The sequence below is a fragment of the Rutilus rutilus genome, assembly GCF_951802725.1.
Source record: "Rutilus rutilus genome assembly, chromosome: 17".
NCBI lineage: Eukaryota > Metazoa > Chordata > Actinopteri > Cypriniformes > Leuciscidae > Rutilus > Rutilus rutilus.
Genome location: NC_140230.1, coordinates 13,123,974 through 13,142,279, shown reverse-complemented (window position 1 = coordinate 13,142,279; position 18,306 = coordinate 13,123,974). Strand labels below are relative to the sequence as shown.

The following is an 18,306-nucleotide window of genomic DNA, read 5'->3' as shown; positions in this document are numbered from 1 at the left end:
ACAAAATAATCAATTAAACTGGAGCATTTTTGGATTACAAAGATAATGCTTACAATTTTAAAAATCTGCATCCAATATTGCTGACTGACCACTCAAAAATATACCAGAAATACACAAATTTAACATCATTTGAAAGGCTTTGCACATAAAGAGCAAAAAGAAGTAGATTTGTAAAGTTTTATAAAACATCAAAAACATTTTTTTTTTTTTTTTTTTACAGTTTATACTTCCTAATGTGTCATATGTGCTTCCTGCTGTCTTTTACAGCTTTTTCTGAGAACTTTTTTTTGTGTGTTACGTAAGCTGCTGATGACGTTACGGTGTATGGACACACTCATACTTGTCCGCCCCTCCCCCTTTGCTCTCACTCTTTCCCATGCCTTTACCTGAGAAAAAAGACACACCCAGCATCTTCAACTCCACCAATCACAGCACAGAACAGAGAAGCAGACTGTGAACTTCCTGTTTCTGTGAGGCAGAAGCATGCAGTGCTAGTGAGGTTGAGGTGAGTGAAGGGCTGAATTACTGGAACAAGCTGTAACGCAATCACTGTGAGTCTACTGAGTTTATGAGAAGCAAAGAAAAGCTGCGTGTAAGCTTAAACAGACGTGTACTTTTGGATGCCTCTTTAAGACAGTGCTGGAGGGGAAAAGTGTACGAAACACAGAAACAGGAGGAGGGAGGAAGATAAGTGTCAATCTGTTCAAACTTGTTTGGGAATTTGAGAAGGGCGGGAGGAGGGGACGAGAGAGAGAGAGAGAGAAACAGAAAAAAAGAGAGGAACACGGTGAGAAACTTTACTGCGCTTAAAACTATTTTTGATTACATGAACAGATTAAGTAGGACAGAGACAGGCCGGATAATTATATCAGTGTTTTCAGTAGATAATTTATCTCACTTGACTTTGGTTCTCTCAGTGGGCAAACACTGATATGTGGAATGTCTATGAGTTGTGCAATTCCTGCTAGCTTCACTTTGTCTGGAAAGCGAAGAAAAAGAGGGGGAGAGACAGAAAAGCGTCCCCCAAGACACTTCTCAGGTGAGTCCTCTGCATTATTCCCAAAACTTTTTCTTCTATACTTTTTTTCTAACTTTAGTAAAACAAACAGTTCTTGTAAACAAACATGTCCACATCACAGGCAAATATTGCCTTGTCATGCTTGGGAATATGTATCTGTGTTTATGCTGTAGAATGTTAAAGCTTTTGTGCGTTAATATAATTCATTACATTTTGACATCAGTCAGCTTTGTTGAAGCTGTGTTCCTTCAACCCCTCTTACTAGTGTTTTGGCTCTTCCTATGCATGAATTATTTGAAATGCCTCTGAACAAGGTACAAGAATAGCATAGGGCAGTGGTTGGTTCAACTACATTCTTTGTAAGCACTGATTCGTTTTCATTTTGCTGAACTGACAATCAGGCTGTTTTGCATATCAACTGCATTAATATTTCATAGTGTGACCGTTCTTATTAGTTAAATTAGTTTATAGGAGTGTATAAGTTTAGTATAATTGCCAATATCTATTATGCATCATAACACTGATTTGAAGTGACTTATTTGACAAGAACTGTATATTTCTGTTGTGTTGTAACTTATCTGGTAGTGTATGGTGCAATAAAATGCCAGGCCACGTTAATCGTGACTGTGTAAGCTGCCAAGATGTATATCTGACATGTTGCAACAAGATACTCTAAAGTTTTAAAGATTTCCCAGAATATGTTTGACTGTGATCCTCTTGGAATATGAATTTTGGTTGGTTTATTTTTGACTTTTCACAACATTTCACCCCTTATAGGTTCTCTATTTTGACATGGAAACCTGTCAAACTAATTGGGCCATTCAAGACACTGTGCAAATAGAGTCTCCTTAAGGTGCACTAGACAGGTTGTGTCAATCAACGCAAATCGTGACCAGCTAATCAGCAAAGGAGACCTATGTGAAGAGACTTGGAAACATCAAAACATGGACAGACCAAGAGACAAAGAAAGAGAAATGGAGCCAGCCTCATATGATTGGACTAAGGGTAGGGAGAAATTTCCTGCAACCAGAAGAAGAGATGGAGATCGACATGCAAATGGACAGTCATCAGTGTCAGAACATGCTGAATATGGAGACCGAGACAATGAGAGGAGAAAAGGGGACACTTTTCCAAGAATGACAAAACCAAGCAAAGATAGAGATGGAAGGATGCCACTTTCAGATTATAAAAGGGAGCATCACTTGGTAAGACAGAAAAACATTTTGTATGAAAATGAAAGCGAGATGGAAAGAAGGAGATACAGAGAAATGGACACACAGAGTGAAAGAGAAAACACAAGATACAGGGAGGAGTTGAAGAGAAATGAAACGAGAAGGCCTGTGAAGGAGGAGCCAGAGAGACGAAGGGAACGAGAAAAGGAGTTTGACTCTGGAAGGAAAGAAAGAAGGAGAGAAAGTTACCCAGGTGTTGTTGACCTTTCAGGCATGAGGGAAAGAGAGACAGACAGAGAGAGAGACAAACTTAGAAGAGACAAACTTAGAGACAGAGAAGACAGGTATTATCCTCGACTCATGGAACGAGAGATAGAGAGCTTTTCAGATAGGGAAATGAGGACTGAGAGACAGAGAGATGGAGATAGATCTAAGAAAAGAGATACAAAAAGCGAAGGAGACAGTGATGGAGACAGGGTTAAGGAAAGGAAGAGAGAAGAGGATGTTAAACATGGACCCAAACTCTGCAAGAGTGAAGGAGACAGCGATGCAGATCGAAGGGTACACAGAATTAGAGAGAGAGACAGACGTAGAGATAGAGAAGCAGACAGAAGGCAAGACATGGTGATGCCAAGAGAAAGAGATTACCGGGAAACAGGTTATCGTGATCCAAAAGGGGAAAATTTGGAGCGACTCAGAGAGACGGATAAACTAAGAGATAAAATTAGAGACTCCAAAGAGAAAAGAATGCACAGAGATGCATACTCATACACAACTGAAAGAGTAAGGTATAGAGATGGAGAAAGGATAAGAGAGAGGGATAGGTATTCTGAAAGAGAGATTGAAGAGAGGGAGAGGGGGAGGAGAGAGAACGTAGAGAAAGAGAGAAGTAAAATAGAGAAGAGCAGACAAAGTAGTGAAGAGCTGATTTCAGGAAGTGTTGTCGAGAATGAACAAGGGAGGGAAATGCGAGAGAACCCTAATGACAGAGAACGAGAAAACACTGAGATTTATAAAGAGAAACTGATGGGAAGAACAGAGGAAGAGCAGGAAGTAAAGAGTGCACTGAGGGAAGAAGAGAAGGGTGAACGCTTTGCTGCTGAGGAAGCAGTTACAAAGCAAGCTAAGACCAGGATACGGAAAATGTGGCTGGAACCTCGAAGTGAGAGAAAAGAATCCCATTTAGAAAAGGAGTACACAGAGAGAGAGAGAGCTAGAGAGAAGTACAATCAAAGATACAAAGAAAGCAAGACAACTGGTAAAGAAGAAGAACTTGAGAGAAAGAAAGAAAACAAGAAAAAGAGCCTTGAGGACAAGTATAGAGAACTTGAAAGGGCTGGGGAGTTTATGAGGGATGTGGATGTAGAAAGGGAGGAGAAAAGCATGGAAGGGAACGTGGTTCGTGAAAGTGAAGCCCTGGAAACAGAGTTGCAGATGGAAACAGAGAATGTGACCGATAACATGGAAGAGGAAGGCAGAGAGGAACAGGAAAAAAACAATAGACACGAGTACTTGGGTAATGAGGAAGGAAGTGAGGAAGAATCGGAACCAGAGAAAGGCAGAATGGTGTCAGCAGAAGATGGATTTGTGACAGTCTCCAGTGGAGGGGATGATGCTGAGGAAGAGAATTTTGAAGACTGCAAAGAATTCTGGGATGGTGGAGTTGCTGAAGATGAAACTGCTGAGGGCAGAGAGATCAGAAAAGATGAAGAACTGGAAAACCAAACATCGCATGAGAGAGCAGATCCTAGGGCTCCAAAAGGACCCCTAAAAGTTTTTTGTGTGATTGGTCAAACCCTTCCCAAGTCCCAAACCAAACAGAATGCATATGTAGATACTACTGTTGAGGAAGCAGCCAATCAGCATTCAAGTCATGATGTGGACAACCAAGGTGAAATGAGCACTGCAAATGCATTTGAAAAGGTTGAACACAGTGAACAAGACATTGAAAGAGCGATGGATGACCTCACTCTTTCCCCTAAGGAAGACAAAGGGGAGGGAACAGAAATTAATGACCTGGCAAAAGAGGGTGTAACATCACTGGAAGGCCAAACGATTATTTCCAGTGAGGCATCAGAACAAGACACCCAACTCTTCCCAACACAGCCTTCTGAAACTTTAGGGCCATGCAAGGATAATGGTCATGGGGCTCCAGAAATTCATATTGAAGACACATTACAAGGAGGAGAAAAAGAAGCTACTGGAGAAACCGTGAAGCATTTAGATTCAGATGACACATGGGGCACAACCGAGGAACGAAAGCGATGCTCTACGGCTCCTCATCTTAGATGGGCCAAGAACGTGGTGAAAGAGATCCTGGGTCTGAATGCGGTGGACACAGAAAATACAAGAGGTAGTGTTAAACACATAGACATGCAAACCAACACACAAATAGTGGGTGAGAGAGAAATTGACAAATCAAGGGAAGAGGAAGAACTAACAGAGGGAGGAGAAAGACAGGGAGGGACGGAGAGAGAGTTGAGTGAGGAACATGACCGGCTTGATCCTAGTTCTATCCAGCACATGGTTTCCTTAGAAGGAGAGGCAGACAGGAAGGTAGAAGAACAAGTTTCTAAGAAGAAAGATTTTATAAAGAAAGACGTTCTGAGCTCTAGTAGTTTTCAAGATTTGGGGAATGAGTCGCGCATAAAAAGGCGAGAGTTCCGAAAGGCAGCGGAGAAAACCAAAGAAGATGAAGAGAATCAGGAAGAAGAGGAGGAAGAGGGAGAAGGAGTTGGAAGGGACCGCAGGACGAGAATATTCAACATATCAGGTGAGAGGAGAAAACATAAGAAGGCTAAATTGGACATTCAATGACCCAGTTGCTGAACCTATTCTATCAAAGTTAATATACCAGTGCTGTAATGTCAAGTAGAGAGTTTAACTGTGCTTATGCAAGAGTGCAACACAGAATTCCATGAGTCATCTTCCCATAAATAAGTGTCAATATGGGCGGGTCAGGTTTATTTTCCTGTCATGCAATTGAGAATCCCTAACATTTCACTGACAGGTATGTTGAGACTGTTTTCCAGCCATGGAATAGATTTAAAAATGTCCAAAAATCATATCCAGGGCATGCAGAGCTGTTTTAAATGTTTTGGTAACACTTTAGTTTAGGGTCCAATTGTCACTATTAACTAGTTGCTTATTAGCATGCATATTACCAGGATATTGGCTGTATATTAGTACTTATAAAGCACTTATAAATGCCTTATTCTGCATGACCATATTCTACATCCCTTAATCCCAGTACCTAAATGTAACTACTACCTTACTAACTATTAATAAGCAGTAATTAGGAGTTTATTGAGGCAAAAATCATAGTTAATAGTTAGTTAATATTGAGAATTAGACATGAATCTAAAGTGTGACCAATGTTACAGCGCATGGATAAAAATATGGCCCCTACATTTTTTCTTGTTGAACATCCAGTTTTTCTATGAAATCTGAAATGATTTGTTACCAGATTTTCAAATGGATTGGTTGTGCTCATAGACACTTTAAAGAAAGAGAGCACAAAATGTCCCAGGCTATGGTCATTTCTATCGTGTTGCTTCACAGTTTTCATTCATATTGACTGTGCCTGACAAAATTAAAGACAGATTTTAATGACAACAGAAACATACAACTGATTGGAAACTAGTCCTGAGAAAGGGTAAACTTTTAGGACTATTTTAAAGAAATTCGTGTACTTTTTATTTGTGTGGTCTCATTTTAATAGCCTAGAAGCTCCTGGGGATTCTTGCGGGGGTTGGAGTCATGACCACTCAAGACTCCTTAAACAGCAGCATTTCTTGGAAGAGACAGAATTATGAACTGCCAAATTTCCGTTGTTTCACAAACTAAACCACTCTAACTAACAAGTCCCCCCACAGTACCTTTTCCTGTTTTTTTTTCTTCAGAATTTTTTTTTGATTGCGTTAGGGTTATTATTAGTTTATTGCCACATTTCCATTAGAGCTGTTGAATTGCGCCAGAGGTCTTACAGTCTAGTCTATGTTCAGTTATTCACTAGAAAGCAAGATTTTGAAGCGTTTCCTTATGTACAACATGTGTTTTGCTTGAGTTGACATTTTACTTGTTTTCGGCTGCTTAAATTCTAATTCTGTCTTGGTTAAGGGGAGATTAAGAAGTATGATGCCAAATAAAAGCATTGTGTTATGTGCTGATTCCTGTGTTTTGGTTGTATAGATGGTGAGGAGGATGAATTAAGTTCCACCTGGAGTGAAATGGATCTAAGGTAGGAGAACCAGACTTTACAGCATGTATACTGTATGTCCCATATTCCAAAATAGGGGTTACCAACCACATATAGGGTCTTAATGCAGTCCATCACCTCTGGCAGTATTCTGTTTGTGGAAAGTCTTACAAATGTCCATAATATCTCAGTTATCATTTGCTCTCTCTTTCTGTCTTACTTTCAGGAAACTTGGGAGGACAAAAAAGAGGAATTCTAAATTCTATAGTAAGTGTCTGTTTTTTTTCTTTTCTTGTTATGCAACACATGGCTGATCTTTACATGTACATGACAATGTATGTACATGGTTATAACAGATGATTAGTATTTTAAAGTTCATTAAAACATTACAAAGACACATACAAATCCTTTTTTTGTTGACATGACAAGAACCATTTTATGTGCCCCTCTGTACTGTTGTGTACATAATATGATTGTAACTGGCTTTAATGTGCAAAATCTATTAAATACATGGTTCTTTATGGGTTACAGTTAAGATGTTCAGAGCAGTGAAAGTTTTGTCATTCCTAACTATGCTACTTTGCTAGGCCTCAAGGCAAAGAACAGGTTTGTGCTTGCACATCACTTGGAACTGCAGATAAACAGCTGCAAATACTAACTTAGTATTACCAAAAAATAATAATGTTTTCATGGATGTTTGCGCTTGTACGTCTTTTTTAGCTATTTTAATTTACTGACCTGCTGTACTTGTTCGCAAACTACTGTACTCTGACCTCTTGTGATTTTCTCTAAACTAGTGTTTCTCAACTGGTGGATAAACTGGTTTAGCTTTTTTTCCTGCCTTTTGCTGTATCTAACTAGACATGATTGTATGATTATAATTGTATTATTTGCCATTGTTTTGTTTTTTTGTAACCTCAGTCTGTTCTGGGGAGGGTTGTGGAAAGCAGGAAAAAAACAATGCTAAATCCAAATAATACAAAATGCAACTAAACATGAAGTTATGCATAGTTAAATAAAACAAATTAAATAGACTTAGTCACGTTTTAAAGGCAGGAGAAAACACTTCCCATAATTTTGGTGCAAATTCAGCTGTTTTTTGGTAAAAGCAATGCCTAATGTCAGCATAGGCAAGTTGCATGACATGCCCTCATCCTCAAAAACCATGAACAAAACAACCCAAGGTAAAATATATTACCCACTTGCAATGAAAATAAGCATGGCTGGTTTGTGCCAACCACAATGTATTTTGTGACATTGCTTGATTTTAAGGACATTTGTTTATTTTGTGTGATAAAACATTTTAGTACCTGACTGTAAAAAGTGATCAGTTGACTTAACTTAAAAAAGTGAGGAAAAACCATTGCCTTAAAATGAAGGTCCCCCTGCAATCAATAATTGTATCCCTTAAAACTCACCAAAATGACATATAAAAAATTAAAAAATGCCTTAAAATAGCTTGAATGTAACTCTACACCCTTGCCTAATTTAGTATATGCAGTTCTATTAATGCAAATTAGCTCCGCCTCCACTCACTCGCACCAGCTCAGAGATCCACTCGTTGACGATCACACTTTGACGTGATTGGTTACAAGATAGTTTGTGACGTCAGAGACACCAGCGATTTCAAAGAGCCTTTGGCTCTCTGCAGTTTTAAGGAGAAAATACTCAGCAATGGTGCTGACATATGAATTTGCACATGGTTTGTCTTAAAGCATATTAAAAACACCACACAATATAAAATCTGGTAAGATTTTCTAGGTAAGAACCACTGCTCTAGAACCATATAGATGATGATATCTCTGTCTCTTTCTTTTGCAGACTCTCAGTTGTATCAGGAATACAGTGAGGTGGTCCAGAACCGAGAGATCCTGCTGTCTCATACCGATTCTATATCAATAAGTGGAGATAATCTCAATATCCGTTCATCTTCTTCTCCAAATCATTCCCCTAAGCTATCACACAGACCTCTCCCACCTCTCCCTCCAGTCATCCTCCACCCCCACACTCAAACCAACTCCTATAAAAGTCTTAATGTGCCTCAGCAATCCATAAACAGACCCCCTTCCCCTCACCTGTCCATCTCTGCATCCTCACCCACACTGTGGCAGGAGCTCCCGGGAGTGAGGAGCAGCCCAGATTTTGGGGAACTCAATGAAGATACAAGACGTCTGCAGGAGGTAGAATTATTGATTCAGTATCACCTAACATTGCATAAAACTCAGTTGCCATAAAAAGTATTTTGACACACTAAGGGGCATTTACACAACACCGGTTTCAACTAAAAACGGGACACTTTTTATGCGCTTTATTATTTACATGATAACAACGTTTTGGGGGCCTGAAAACAAACTTTTGAAAACTGGTTTCAAAGTGCAAGTTTTGGAAAACGATTACAATTATAAAAATTCTTTACAATTATTAAACGGATAGTTCCGGTCCTTGATTCTGATTGGTTGAGCCGCATTCGAAGCCGTTGTAAATTACTCAACAAACATACACCTGTGACCGCATTACATAGTATTACTGCGCAACTGCCGTTTGTGATTCTTTGTTGCTGCATGTGTTGCTTAGCAACCTCTTTGGAACTACATTGCTTGGCGGAGGAATAAATGTGTTATAACCACTGATCTATATGACATTCTATATAGATCAGTGGTTATAACGTTATATGTTTTGTTGCTGGTGTTTATTTTATGAATAAAATTAGTATTAAAATTAATATTTTTATGGAGTAACCGTTTTATAAAAGCAATAAGCCACTCGAAGCCGTGTTTTACAGTGGATTCAGAACAGCTAAGGGGCGTTGGTAGGCACGACGCTTCGCGGGGCTTATTGCTTAAATCGACATCGCCAACTACTGGCCTGGCAGCAGAATAGAGCGAATTAATCGTATTCGCGGATCCATGTGATCATTTTGACAACATTGTCATCTATTCGCGAAAAACACAAAGGATAAACTTTCCCGCTTTTAGTACATCGTTGGTGTGTAAAAGTGCCCTAAGTCATAAACTTAAAAATATATGAATGCCATAATGCTAGATAATAACGTTTCAAACCAAGTGCCATATATTTTAAAGACAAAAAGCACAGGCATGCTTTTCAACAAAACACTCATCTTGGGGGGAACTGAAGTGAAGTCACTTGTTTACAGAAAAGAATCCACTATGATATTTTGTTATCAAATGCCATGGAATTCATACATATTTAAGCTTGACTTAAGTGTCCACTGTATGCACTCTCTGGACAATATGGAATTCTGTTTCTGCCCTCATAGTAAAAATAAAAAGGCAATTGTGAAAAAAAGGTTTGTCAATAAGATATAAAACAACATTGTGAGATATTCATTTTTACTAGTAAGGACATAACCATAAAGAATCTGTATTTTTCAGGTGAGGTTTGAGGTCGTGACCTCTGAGGCATCATACTGCCGCAGTTTGGACATCGTAGTGGAGAACTTTGTCATGTCCAAGCAGCTCAATGTTATCCTGTCTTCACAAGACAAAAACTGGCTGTTCTCCAGGCTAAATGATGTTAGAGCCATCAGTCACAGGTTAGAATCATGTCACTGAACAATAACGTTCAGTTCTCTACATCTACTGTGTGTGCTGCTGACACCATTTGACAACTTTGACTCCCTAAATGTGCATGAAATCTTCATCTCCAGCCAATCGTTTTTTCCAGCTGAACTCTGACAACACCCTGGAGTCAGTTCTAAAATGTCTGCTCTGAAATCTGAATTATGCCACTAATATATGCTTCTTTTAATTTAGGTTTCTATCTCACCTGGAAGAAACCGTAGAGAAGGACATAATGCACTTTACCGTCTGCGACATCATTATCAAACACTGTCCACAATTCCGAAACGTCTATGTGCCATACCTTACCAACCAATCATATCAGGACAAGACATATCAAAGATTAATGTGAGTATGTGGAAATGTGCTTTTCTTCTTTTCTTCTTGTCCATACGATTTCTTTGATTCTTTCCACCATCTCTCATAGGGACGAGAGTCATGAATTCCGTAGAGTTGTGGAAAAGTTACAGCGTAACCCGGTTTGTCAACGGCTGCCTTTACGGTCTTTCCTCATTCTGCCGTTCCAAAGGATCACTCGCCTCAAACTGCTAGTGCAGGTAATGTCGTCATCGGTCCTGTTTAAATCTGCCTCTCACATTCTTCATCTATGTTCGAATGTTGTCCAAATAAGCCAATAGTATATCAACATGATCGTCGATGCTCTCTTTTCTTTATCGGTAGAATATAGTAAAGAGAACCGCTTCAAAGACCAAGGATGAAGCACAGGCCATTAAGGCCATGAAACTACTTGAAAAGGTGAGACTACTCTTTATGCATTTGAAACAATGTGGTTATGTCACCCACATCTCTGCATTGGAATTTCTTATCAGTTATCTAAGTTTTTCTCTCTTACCACTGTCCCATGCTTCTTTTGCTGCTTTACAGATGATCCAGGAAAGTAATGAAAGTATCTCTCAAATGAAGAACATTGAGTCACTTGTGACTCTCAATGCCAAAGTTGACTTTGAGTGTAAGGTGAGCATGACGCATTAAGCAACTTCATTTGTACTGAATGCCAACTAAATAATGATATTTATAATAATGTATTTTATTTGTGTCTGTTAGACTCTTCCATTGATCAGTCAGTCCCGCAGACTGGTACGAGAGGGACCTGTGACTGAACTGAGAGACTTTTCCCTGAGAGACAGGGAAGATGAAAGAAGTGTTTACATGCACCTTTTTAACGACCATCTCCTGCTCTCTTTGTGGAAGGAGTATGTTTGACCTTCATTAACATCCATTTTTCAACTGTCATTCATATTCTTTGAAAAAATAAATATTTATGCTGCATAACTTTGCTAACTTCCTTTTTGCAGAGGGGGTAGGTTTACAGTTATCGACCATGTTCCTGTGTCAGAGCTGCGGGTTGAGAACTGCAGGTTTAAACTGCATTCCTTACAGAAAAACCTGTTCCGTCTGCACATGTCGCAAAAAGCCCTGCTTTTGAAGACAGAAACCCAGTAAGTCTCATGCAATGGCTGCCGTGTGCGCGTGCCAGTGAAGTCCACAAGGCTGTAGGGCAGGGGTGTCCAGTCCTGCTCCTTGGGGGAACCTTCCAGCAGAGTTTAGCTCTAGCCTTATGCCGAGTTCACATTGCACGATTTTCAAAGTCGTCAGATCACTGTTCTTTTCACACTGCACGACTATCTGGGGCAGCATTCAGTTGCCCTGCAGAGACAGGGGGTTACACATTGCATGACTTTACAATAGGAAGAATCGCAGACAACTTTGTCTGGTCCGCAAATCGCCCCCTAAACCCTCATTCACTATTCCCTACGTTAGTTAACTAATACAGTTCAATTGAAGGAGTGAATGAAAACGTGTGAGCGAATTCGGACAGCTGTTGTTGAGTGTACATCAGTTGTACACGCGTTATTGCAGTGCAATGTGGGATTGAAGGAGTGCACTCAATAACGTCCACTATGGTTTCAGACACCACTAAAAATGACTGTCCATTTATTTAAATTTTTTTACGTTCGCATGTTTTTTTTTTTTTCAGGCAATTCGAAAAAAGGAATATTTTGAACAACTGAAATTGAAACCGTTTTTTAATGTTTACTACCAACATCCGTTGCCATGATTTTTGGAATGACTTATCGAGAGAGGAAAAAGTCGCATAACATCGGTTAATGAAAACGCCGTCATTCTGAATTCGTTTTGTTTTGAATTCGAAAAGTTTTGCGCTAATCTGTAATGGAGTTGTGAAAATGGTGACGTCATGTGCATAACATGTTTAGTCTATAGACCTTATGTAGCTCCGCCCCTTTTCAGTGCTGCGCTCGTTGTGTTCTGTCTTCCGCTTTGTATTTCCACAGCATGAAGGTAAGATCTTACAGATTTATGAATGATACGCTCGTTTTAAAATCTTCCCGGTCTATTGACATTTATTATGACATCTGCTTCAAACATTACAAAGCTCATGATAACTTTCGATAACTCTTCAATAAGTAAATCCACTTCACCAGCTAATTACTCTCCGACAGCGATGCCATATAAATACACAGAGCTACCGCAAAACCGGAAGTTCAAAGATAAAATTCTAAAGATGGCTGTGCGCTCGTTTTCGCGGATCCATGTGAATGGGGATCATTTTGACAACATTGTCTGTATGCGAAAAACACAAAACCTTTCCGTTTTTGTACATCATTGTCGTCATCAAACGATATATTAAACAAACTCAAACTTAGCTCTTATCACTAGAAACTTTCATGCAAATGTGTTGGAGCTAAACTCTTCAGGAAAGTGGCCATCCAAGAGCAGAATTGGACATCCCTGCTGTAGGGTTTCGGCATTTGTAAAATGTGTCACTTTGAAAACTTTATTGCATAGCATATATGAAGTTCAGTCAGGCAGTCTATTGTTTTGCTATCTGGTTGAGCAGAATGATGCATAACTAATCTGTACCCATCTTCTCTCAGAGCTGATAAATTGCGCTGGATATCAGCACTCTCACGTCCTTATCCTGAGATTGACTTCAGTGCAGTTCAGGGTATGTTCCACTTCCTTCTCTTGCAATTTCAAAATAAATATTCAAACGCTAACAATATGAATTTCTCTCTTTTCCCATTTGCAGACTTTTCACAAATGCAGTGCATCAGAGCCTTTATCGCCCAGCAGCCAGATGAACTCAGTTTAGAGAAAGCTGACGTTCTGTTAATTCACCAGCAGAGTAGTGATGGTGAGTTATAACGCTAAACACATAAAGGAAAGATAAGTCTTTCTAAAGCATCATGAATAGAAATTATTTTTCTATCGCTACATCTGAGGCCAGCTCAGTTTGGTTTCTACAACAGTACACTACCACATGCAAAACATTACTATTGAACATTACATCATTTAGATTACTGTACAGTTACAAGGCCAGTTCTTCTGGAGCAACCTAAAGTTAAAAGGTTAGTTCACCCAAAAATGAAAATTCTGTCATTATTTACTCACCCTCATGTCGTTCCAAACCTGTAAGATTTTCGTTCATCTCCAGAATATGTCATGCTGATTGCCTGCAGAGCCTGCATTGGCCTTTTTGTATAGTACATACAGTTATTGTCTAGTCTTGGAACTTCCACTGGAAGTATATAACCAACATTATGAGACTAATCTCTACTGTTGATGCAGAAGAGAATTTGGGGAACTAGTATATAAGCTGATGTTGTTTCAGAATTCTGCAGTGTAGATACCATGAACATGATATGGGACAATTCTTTGTAGTGGTCTATGATCCAAGAACCTCCTACAACTTCCTAAGCTTTTTCAAGTCAGTTCATGTACTGTAGATCATAATCATCATCTATACTAATGTATGGGGTAAGTGACAGTCCACAAATTTAGAGCAACATCTTTTGGCTCAGTTATACTAAGAACTACTACTAAAGACCTCCAGAACATAGTCTGGAAAATGCCTTAAGCCTATTTGCGATGATTCTACAAGTCTGAACAACATTTGCGAAGGTTCGCTGGCTCTTATCTCGCCTGGTCAGCTAAAACAGTCTGTCGAGCATTGTCTCTGTTTCCCTGCTCCACAGGTTGAATTGAATGGTCTTGTCCTCAGCAGATCATTGCACAGCTTGTTGCTTCAAGCCATCTAGATCAGTGTTTTACAACCCTGTTCCTGGAGCCTACTCCCAACAGTGCACCTAGGATGTCTCCCTTATCTGACATATCAAATCTCTCCTAATGGAGGAATGGGCAACTTCAGTCCTGGATTGCCACTGTGCAGAGCTTAGGTCCATCCCTAATCAAACAAACCTGCCTGTAATTTTCAAACAATCCTAAAGAGTTAGGTTTCAGGTGTGTTTGATCAAGAGCGATTAGAAAGCCGTCTGCTCTCTAATCGCTCACGCTGTACTTTGATGTCATACACCGATTGGTCTGTGCAGCGCAGATTCAAGTCGAACACCTAAATTCTGCAGGACAGTGGCCCTCCAGGACCAGAGCTGGCCAACCCTGCTCTAACGTGATGATGAATTGAATCTGGCATGTTTGATTAAGGCAGTGGGTTTCAATCCTGGGCTGTGTTCGAAATCACCCCCTATACTCTTAAATAGTGATGTAGTACTCGAGACCGGTCTCGAGACCGATTTCTGCTTTCTCGGACTCGTCTCGGACTTGTTCCTTCAAAATCTCGGTCTCGACCCTTCAAAGACTCGATCTTGACTCGGACTCGGCATAGGCGGTCTCGTCCCCATCACTAGTCCACTAGAATACATACCACTAGAAAATGTTAGTTTGCTCTGCATGTCCTAACTATGATTAAAAAAGTCAGGGTGGGCTTAACATGTTGATGACAGAGCAGCACTGTTGAAGCAGTTTAGAAAAATAGGCAGAAGATGATGCATGTGGTAGGGATTTTTTTAATGATAGTAAAAGCATAGTCCATATTAAGACGTTAAGACTGCTCCTCTAAACAATTCCCAGTCTAGCTTAGTCTGTAGGCCTAACTGTTGATTATTAACTGGGGTGATATTAAATCATGAATATGAAAACTGACATGTTTTTATGGTCTTGGTCTCGACTCCTAAAGACTCGGTCTCGACTCGGACTTGCTTTCTCAAAGACTCGGTCTTGACTCGGACTCGACTGTATTTGAAAACCAACGGACTCGGTCTCGACCCTTCAAAGACTCGGTCTTGACTCGGACTCGGCATAGGCGGTCTCGTCCCCATCACTACTCTTAAATAAGGCACTATTTGAGGGAAGAGCCATTTGTGTGGACGTTATCCGGGTAACTTTTGCCTACTCTTTTATGAGTGCTGTGAATTCGAACACTTTTGTCACATACTGTATGTGATTTCGGGTGCAGCCCTCGATTAGCTAGTTGAGGAGTGTTTAATCAGGCCTGGAGCAAAACTCTGCTGGAAGGTGGCGTTGCTGGAGCAAGACTGAATACCCCTGTTGTAGAATGTCTGTTTTATCATTTGCTCTAGAGGGTCATCAGGTGTGATAAACATAATTTCACAACTAGATTTCATTCCTAATTGCCACAGTTTATGTAAACGGGCATATTCGCCCACACACTGATTATGATATAAATACTGCATCTGATGAGGTGTCTTGTACAGTGTCACCTGATGGAGTTTGGGTTCCTTGGCTTGCTTAGTTGGGGTTTAAAAGACACTTCAATTAAATACACTTATTCAGCAATATTATCGATTTGACTGTACTGACACTATCAGCTGAGAACAAAACGTGAACTGAATTGAGCTGGATGACACCACTGTGTTCTGTACTGCTGAATTTACTCATTTCATAATTGATTAATTTTACGCCGCTATTGAATTGAAATGAATCAACGCTGACTTGAGTTGAATAATATTGTCTTCTGTAGAGTTGCTTTACCGCAGAATTCGTCTATGAGATTGTTTACATCACTGATTGTTATTTATTTTCCTAAGTGAAGCTACTTTGAAACAATCTGTATTGTATAAGCGCTATGTAAATAAAGGAGACTTGACAATACTGATAAATGAATTAATACTCCACTGTTCATACTGTATGTTTATTCTTAGGAACTACTGCCAAAACCAGTTCCTATTAGAAATGCCAGGCATGATGCTAATGTTGTGTTACAAGCAGACGCATTGAATTGCAAGTGGACGTTTTGACAAAAATTCCTTTAATGGAATTCTCTCCCTTTCCTTCAGGCTGGGTGGAAGGAACCCGTCTGTCAGACAGGCAGCGTGGATGGGCCCCCGAGTCTCACCTGGAGACAATAGTCAGCGACAAAACAAGAAAGCGCAACCTGCTGGACACCATGAAAATTGCTACAGCTGCGTTGTGAAGCCATATGTACATTCTTCAAGGTTCTCAGGCAGACTTATTCTACCACAGTTTTTTTAGTTTTACTTTAAAGCCTTGTGTAAAAAGACCTTCAAGAACTTTGGACTTATGTGGGAAGTTTCTATTTATTTTGTGGATATACTCGAGCTGATAAGGGTGATGGGGGCACCCATGTCAGGGTACTCCACACCCTGAGAAAGACTCTTGGATGATGCTGAATTGTGCCAACAGAGCTCCTTGGATATCTCAGGATTTCTTGCAAATGGCACCGCCAAATGCAGTACCTGCTCCAAATGAGCATCTATGCAAAGTGTTTATGTAAGCATCATGTAAAGACGGTCTTATAATTTGGAAGTGGGGTGTCACTCTGGACAGAAAATCAGACCGCCGTCGTTTTCCTCTTTATGAGTGAGTTGTCTCACTGAGGAGCAAGGACAGCTGGATGCAAGGACAGCTGGATTCAACATGGAATATCAATTCTGTCTGACTGCAGACTCGTGGAGAAAGGGGAGTTTGTTGTGCTCCAGGACACAAGACGCTAAAAGGACAAATTTTAACAAATTGTGAACTTTTCCTTTAACAAATTGTGATAATTTTATTCAGGATCATGAATTATACATGGCTACTTAAAATAGGATGGAACACCCAAGGTTATAACAATGTACATAATTCCTACAATGTACATAATATAGGTTTTTAACTTTAAAGATATAAAGTATTATGTTTTCAGGGAATAATGCCATCCCTGTTCAAACACAGTGGCACATTTGTAATATGCTTTAAAAAAAATAAACTGATCATTTGTTTCCTGAAAGAACATTTCATAGTTTAGCAGTTGAGATTTTTAGTCTTATCAAGTGCACTTTGATTTTTACTTGTAATTATGCAAGACCTCGAGGAATATGCGATCAGAATGAAAGAGTAAAGAGGCACAGGATTCAGTAGGAAATCAAATGTTTTAGTGTCATTTACAATACGCAGAATCAATACGAATTCATTTCATAAATGTTTCTCTCAGTATGACAAGAAAAGACCAGACCATAAACAGCTTATTGGCTACATGGAGAGAGAGAGGAGAAAAAAAAAACATGACAGTGAAAAATGGCTTTACGATCAACTGAACTGTACATGAAGTATCCACAAATGATTGGTTCCTGAGGCAAAACTGAAATCTACTTGAGCCCTGACCCGTAATCAAAGGTTGCAGAGTAAAATTACATTAAAAGTACAAGATAATGCGAACAAAACACTTTACAATTAGGTTCAATTTGTTAACATTAGTTAATATATTAGGTTTTATGAACTAACAATGGATTTTTTAGTATTATTTTTTATATTTTCAACCTTCTTTAGTGTACTAGGGAGCTGATTGAGATGCATCCACAGTAAAATATGTGAAAAATAAGGTGTTTTTGAACATTCAAAGCATGAAAACCTATTCTGATAGACCACAAAAACAAAATCAAGACTTTGTAAAAGGGCAAAATAGGTTAATGCTATTTTCCATTAATACATTTTTAGCATTTAATGTTGTATAAATACACAATGTATTATGAGCTAAATTAACAATGAATAAAAGTGTATTTATAAGTTAACATTAACCTACATTACTAAATGCTATAAAAAAATAAAAACAATTAGTTGGTGACAACTTATGTATTAACTAATGTTAACAAACTGAAACTTATTATAGTGTTCCTGAAAACATTATCTGATGGTAAGGAATAGGAAGTTTGTGATTTAAAGAGAAACTTGCCATTTTTTTATTAGCCACTTGGATAGTGTGAATAGTCTAATCTCAAGCTCGCTGCATACTAACAAACACCCAACATGCATCCAGACATACACAGTGAATTCGACAAACACTCATGAGAGCTTCAGCACCAGGAACTCACTGATGCACCTCACACATCATTATCGTCTGCACTATGCGGAACTAGACTAGACCAGAACTATTACCAACTGTTTTAACATGTATCATCACTGATTTACACTATATAAACTTTTCACATGCTGAACAGTCAGTCTCGTCTAATAGGAATCAGGGCTTGATTAAGGGAGACACAT

At 39.3% G+C, this 18,306-nt stretch overlaps 1 protein-coding gene across 2 annotated transcripts; it reads left to right on the top strand.

Moving 5' to 3' along the window:
• Positions 1–430: 430 nt before the first annotated feature.
• Positions 431–17,313, top strand: arhgef5 (Rho guanine nucleotide exchange factor (GEF) 5). Of its 2 annotated transcripts, none has more exons than XM_084385554.1 (15): positions 431–1,039; positions 1,796–4,543; positions 6,382–6,430; positions 6,615–6,655; positions 8,210–8,568; positions 9,781–9,941; positions 10,162–10,314; positions 10,394–10,523; positions 10,648–10,722; positions 10,852–10,941; positions 11,032–11,180; positions 11,283–11,426; positions 12,885–12,955; positions 13,040–13,144; positions 16,104–17,313. In XM_084385554.1, exons 2-15 carry the CDS (start codon positions 1,963–1,965, stop codon positions 16,238–16,240), a joined length of 4,245 nt encoding a protein of 1,414 aa, XP_084241680.1. In that variant the 5' UTR covers positions 431–1,039; positions 1,796–1,962; the 3' UTR covers positions 16,241–17,313. The 2 variants fall into 2 exon arrangements, with proteins under 2 accessions (XP_084241680.1, XP_084241679.1); XM_084385553.1 differs by having other exon boundaries at positions 1,796–4,963.
• The last annotated feature ends 993 nt before the right edge of the window (positions 17,314–18,306 follow it).